Source organism: Gossypium hirsutum, chromosome A06 (assembly GCF_007990345.1).
Source record: "Gossypium hirsutum isolate 1008001.06 chromosome A06, Gossypium_hirsutum_v2.1, whole genome shotgun sequence".
NCBI lineage: Eukaryota > Viridiplantae > Streptophyta > Magnoliopsida > Malvales > Malvaceae > Gossypium > Gossypium hirsutum.
This window is the reverse complement of record NC_053429.1, coordinates 115,255,782-115,261,821: the sequence shown is the minus strand read 5'-3', so window position 1 is coordinate 115,261,821 and position 6,040 is coordinate 115,255,782. Positions and strand designations below refer to the sequence as shown.

Here is a 6,040-nt window from a genome sequence, read left to right as displayed (position 1 = left end):
GGAATGTTAGATCTTTTCCCAATAGAAATTTCAAAGTTTCGCACTCAATACATCAACGTGCTCTCTTTTCTGCTGAAAATGGACTGTTAGATCATTTTCCAATAGAAATTTCAAAGTCTCACACTCAATACATCAACGTGCTCTCTTTTCTCCATATGGAGAATTTATTTCTTGCTTACTTTTCGTTCTTTTCACACAGCAAGATGTTTTAAATGTTGAAAGGAGTTTTTTATATTTTTCTAAATTACTCTTTAATATGCATAATTAAAATTTTTGGATCAATTAAGACATATGATCAATTGGATCAAGATGAACACTAAAAGATAACTATAATGAAATATGTCAAAAGAAACCTATAATGAAATATAATCCTAACATGATATAAATATATAAAAAATACATGGAGTATGAACTCAATTAGTATAAGTATTATTGTTAATATAAGAGGAAGAGGATATGAATTTGAATGCACTATAACATATTATTTTTTGGAAAAAAATGGTATTTATTTGGTTATAAAAAATATAAGGTTGTAGTTTATTGGTTGGTAAATAGAAGTATATTAAAAATAGCAAAAAAGCGAGTTTGTATCTATATAAGCCCTTCCCAGTACCTAAAAGCCAGCAAGAGCTGATTAAGTAATAATGGTGTCATTTTGATATCCCCAGGAACCTTTTATTTTACATCTTTATTTGCTTAATGCTGAGTCTGAGCAGTGAAGCAGCAGTTGTTTTCTTATATCATGACTGCAATCCAAATACGACTACTTACACTCGGAAAAGCCCATATCGTCGAAACCTCAATATCCTCCTTTCCTCTTTTCAATCCAACTCTACTCGCCAAAGTGGATTCTACAACCTCACCGTCGGCCAAGCCCCTCCCGATATTGTTTACGGTCTCTTCCTCTGCCGTGGTGATGTCACCAAAGAAATCTGTCGAGAATGTGTTAGAACCGCTTCTGGCCAAATACTTCAACGTTGCCCCAACCAGAAAACAGCTTTAGTTTACTACGACGAGTGCACCATACGTTACTCCAATAGTTCCTTCTTCTCTGAATGGGAACAGGAACCTGTTTTGGAACTGCTGAATACGGGGAATGTTTCGCAGCCAGAGCGGTTCGTGCAGTTGCTTGGAAACACGATGAATGAGATAGCCACAAGGGCTGCTAAGGGTGACCAGTTGGGGAAAAAGTATGCCACTCAAGAAGTCAATTTCACCGCTTTCCAAACACTCTACACGCTTGCTCAGTGCACACCCGATTTATCTGTGTCCGATTGTCAAACCTGCTTAAAAACAGCTATTACTTATCTCCCAAATTGTTGCCCAGGTAAACAAGGGGGCAGAGTTGTATTTGCGAGCTGTAATGTCAGATATGAATTGTACCCTTTTTACCGATTCACAGCGCAACAACTGCCACCGCCACCACCACCGAAACCAGTTCTTCATTCCCCTCCAGCACTGGAATCTAAAGGTATTTATCACAGTGGAATTTTAATGAAAGCATCAATTAATTATAGTATGCCTGATCATTTGCTTGTGGTACAGGGAAAAACAAGAACTCATCAACAACTATAATCGCCATTGTTCTACCCGTTGTTGTCTCTGTGGTGATATTTGCAGGGGGATTGATCTGTATTCTTACTAGGAAATCCAAGAAGTACGATGCTGTGGAACAAGAAAATGGTAAAGAATGGTATCGTGTATTAGTCATTTATCATTCAATGCTGAGTATACGAAAGGCTAATATACAGTACTTGCTCTGTTTCTATATGGCAGGAAATGAAATTACGACAATGGAGTCCTTGCAATTCGATTTCAGCACAATTGAAGCTGCAACAAACAGGTTTTCGGTTGATAACAAGTTGGGAGAAGGTGGATTTGGACCGGTTTACAAGGTAGAAATTTTTGCATGTAGAATTAATTAATTATGTGACTGTAGGTAATTGGGATTTGCTGAATTACCAGGGCAAACTTCCTAATGGACAACAAATAGCTGTGAAAAGGTTAGCAGTGAGCTCCAGCCAAGGTCTGGAGGAATATAAGAATGAGGTTGCATTGTTAGCCAAGCTTCAACATCGAAACCTTGTGAGGCTATTGGGATTTTGCTTGGAAGGAGCTGAAAAATTACTGGTCTACGAATTTGTCCCCAACAAGAGCCTGAACTATTTTCTATTTGGTAAGCCCGTATTTAAATCATATTCATTTTCCTTAAATTATTCGTGCCCCGCTGATTTGTCGTCTAAAAACACTTAAAATACTTAAGTAATCAACACTAACTAGCCTTTATAATTTGTATTAAATAAGTAACTCCTACCTACTATTTTGTTGTATCCTTCCTGTAGATCTTGAAAAACAAGGAGAACTAACTTGGACAAAGAGATACATGATAATTGGAGGAATAGCTCGAGGGATTCTTTATCTTCACGAGGATTCTAGACTTAAAATCATACATCGTGATCTCAAAATTAGCAACATTTTACTCGACAAAGATATGAATCCCAAAATTTCAGATTTTGGCATGGCAAGAATTCTTGGAGTTGATCAATCTAAGGCCACCACAAATAGAGTCGTTGGAACATAGTAAGTTATTTTTTTTAATTATTAAGCATTTAATTGTTTATTTCAAATGACAATATTTCTAGCTAACTTAAATAATTGTTTGGTTGTAGTGGTTATATGCCTCTAGAATATGCTATGCATGGACATTTTTCTATCAAATCCGATGTTTACAGTTTCGGAGTCATAATTTTAGAGATTATTACCGGAAAAAAAAGCAGTAATTTCCAACAATCAGATGAAGATGAGGACCTCTTAAGCCATGTGAGTTTGTATTTGTAATTAATATAACAAAAAGGTAAATTTGCAGAATCCTAAACATCTATCCATCTTTTTTCACATCTTTCAGGTATGGAAACACTGGAATAATGGAACACCATTGGAGTTGTTAGATCCAAGTTTGGGAAATTCGTACTCTAGAATTGAAGTGATTCGATGCATCCACATCGGTTTGCTATGCGTTCAGGAAGATCCAAGCCAGAGACCAACAATGGAAAATAGAGTTCTCATGCTTAATAGCTACACTATTACTCTTGTAGCACCTCAACGTCCATCAACTTTCCTTATCCCTACCACTGACTCCAATTTTACAGCAAATGAACTGGTATCGTATCAATCCGATCCAAGCAAGTCAATTCCATGGTCTGTAAATCAAGTTTCCATTTCTGATATGGATCCTCGATAGGGCTGAGACTTGGAGAGTACTACAACCAATCACAAAATGTAATATTAAAGTTATAAATTTGGTCCATGTATTTTTTAAATTTTCAATTATAACTTAATTTATAATAGTTAAATCAGTTAAGTCAAATTTGTTATTAGTCTGTTACTATGTAGATTAAGTCATTGTTTTTCAATTTGATCTTTTTGATCTTTTATAATTTTTTAAACTTGAAATTTTAGTCCTGACTTAAACGATAATTATTGTATTTTTTTAATATTATATGAAAATAAAAAGTTAAAATAATATATATGACATACAAGATTTTAGGAATAATAAAATTTAACTCAATGAATTTAATGTATACTATATGGTCAAAATTGAATTTTACAGCTAAAATAAATTATAAAAATGATGAAATTATAATATATGGATCAAATATGTAACTTAACAAATGGTACAAAGACTAATAACAAATTTTATTTTGTTATGAGATAATTCCAAAGCCTACTCTAGGGCACCGTCATCACCACCCATAGCCATTTGCCACCCATCCCATCGATGTCGCCTTAGGGAGCAATCAATATTGATTAAAAGATACTTTTTTGTCCAAATTACTTGGACAAAGATACTTAAAACTTAACGCTGAATGTAAATAAAGGGAACCCCAATGAGAATACAAATTAAATACAATCCAATAATTAAAAAAAGAAAAGATTTGTTTATGATATGAACATAAAGAAAAATAAATAAGGGTAAATTATCAAAATAGTCACTTTTATTTTTCTCATGTTATATTTTAGTCACTTGTATTAGCATGTAACATTTTAGTCATAATCCATTAATTGTTTTTAACGGTATAACGATAAACTGACATGGCACGTTAAATCATCATTTCAAACAAAAATTTTAGGTTAAATTATACAATTGGTCTCCATATTTTCTCGTCCTGAACCCATACGTGTTTCTATAGGTCTTACTATAACGGGTTTGTCTGAAAATATACGTACCCATATTTTTCCACCACGGCATACATTTCGTGTCATTGCGCGGCGCCCCGCTTCTATTTGTCTAGATGTAATCCAAGCGGGTTTAAGTGCTTGAGGAGCATATCTACTAAAACAAATTTGATTACCTCGATAAGATATCCCCTTCATTCTTCCTCTATGTTGTTTATGAAATTGGGTTCTTTTGGGTTTATAGTTGATGGTTGTTGTTTATGAATTCCATCTCTACTACAGAACTGGACATGAGAGTTTCTTCTCATCCAGCTCCTCGTGAAAAAAAAGAATAAAAAAATATTTAATTCTTAATCTTAAGATATACAGGTAGTTAATGAATAATTGAATCTTGGGATTCTTTGCTTTGCGATTTTATCTGATCTATTAGAAATTTGTATATCTTGTTTAGATCTATTGGATATATATATATGAAAGTATAAGGAATTAAACACGGATTCTATTTCTAGGTAATGTTTTATCTTGGTTTTGTTATAATGTTATAACGAATCTTTATTTTATTTTTTTATCATATTCATATAAGATTCGGATCGACAAAAATTGAACACTCAAATAGAATTAAACTCAAATTTTCGCGGGCAAATATTTACTCTTTTTCTAGTTCAGTTGTCGGGTTAACCCATGACCTCTCAGAATCAGAATAAAAAGAAATGCAATGGTCTCTGGTTTGTTCCACCATCCTTCCCAATAAATTATTAGGATTCGCTTTCAATAGAATCCTCTGCATTCACGGTTTTCGCCATCCCCATCACTCTCGATTAATGCTTAGGTCTGAATTCTCCAATGGAGCCTTAATTTAGTATTTCTATTTATTTAATAAAATAAAAATAAAATTTGTTCTTGAGTCAACCTTCTCAGTCTTTATTGACTTAAGTTAAGGCTCTTGATTTTTTTTATTCTCTTCTGCTTCTCCCTTTATTTGCCTCCCTTCTCCGTAATTTTTAACGCAAAAAAAAATTAAATTACTCAAAACAAAAAAATAAGGGAACCCATAATAATTTAACCTAAAAATTTTGTTTAAAATGATGATTTAACGTGCTATGTCAGCTTACTGTTACATAGTTAGCGGTAATTAACGTTCAGTAACTAAAACGTTATAACACAATAATATGAGTAAAACATAATATTTTAAACATAACTATGTAATTTGAGAGAAACAAAAATAACTATTTTGATAGCTTACTCATAAATAAATAAGACAAAATGATAGTTAATAATAGAATTGTTCACAACTTAAAAAATGGGAGATAAAAGTCATAAAGCTAAAGTATGAACTATAATAATACATGTTTTTGTCAAGAGTTTTGGGACTTTGTAGGCTTTGGGTGTTTGTGGATATTTTAATAATCTAACCTAAAAAAAATTGATATTTATAAAAATGACTCTGGTTCAAAAATATTCACCAAAATGACTTGAAATGAACAGTAAAATTGGGTTATTAGAAATAGATGGCCGGCACCACTTTTTTCTATTAAAAAATAATTTTTGGGTTTTAGACACTAAATAGTCGGCACCATGTATTTTAAAAAAAAAATTGGGTGTTGGCACACTGATGGCCGGCACCCCTTTATCTGATTAAAAAATATTTTTTTTGGAGGATAGTGGTGCCGGCCAACAAATAGCCAAAATCACTTAACAAAAAAATTTGGAATATTGCAACATAACCCCTCCTTGTTTTCCCATCTTTTTTATTTCCCAAGTTTAATTACATTTTTTTTTATTTTAAAACAATATTGAACTACTTATCATGTTTTTAATTATTATTGCATTACTCATATTATTATTAAATTTAAAAATTAATTTA

The 6,040-nt window shown here is 32.6% G+C and overlaps 1 protein-coding gene across 1 annotated transcript; it reads left to right on the top strand.

Moving 5' to 3' along the window:
• The first annotated feature begins 607 nt into the window (after window positions 1-607).
• LOC107961961 (cysteine-rich receptor-like protein kinase 25) lies at window positions 608-3,361 on the top strand. The gene is made up of 7 exons (XM_016898150.2): window positions 608-1,471; window positions 1,546-1,683; window positions 1,777-1,895; window positions 1,966-2,176; window positions 2,343-2,580; window positions 2,670-2,820; window positions 2,906-3,361. The coding sequence occupies exons 1-7, from the start codon at window positions 700-702 to the stop codon at window positions 3,239-3,241; spliced, it is 1,965 nt and encodes a 654-aa protein (XP_016753639.2). The 5' UTR covers window positions 608-699; the 3' UTR covers window positions 3,242-3,361.
• The last annotated feature ends 2,679 nt before the right edge of the window (window positions 3,362-6,040 follow it).

What these genes read in the sequence shown, in the direction of transcription:
- LOC107961961 (XM_016898150.2), top strand. Translation starts at nt 700, where the DNA reads ATGCTGAGTCTGAGCAGTGAAGCAGCAGTTGTTTTCTTATATCATGAC. An exon ending in GATTTGGACCGGTTTACAAG is followed by an intron (nt 1,896 to 1,965) that starts GTAGAAATTTTT and finishes CTGAATTACCAG; the next exon opens with GGCAAACTTCCTAATGGACA. An exon ending in ATGAGGACCTCTTAAGCCAT is followed by an intron (nt 2,821 to 2,905) that starts GTGAGTTTGTAT and finishes CACATCTTTCAG; the next exon opens with GTATGGAAACACTGGAATAA.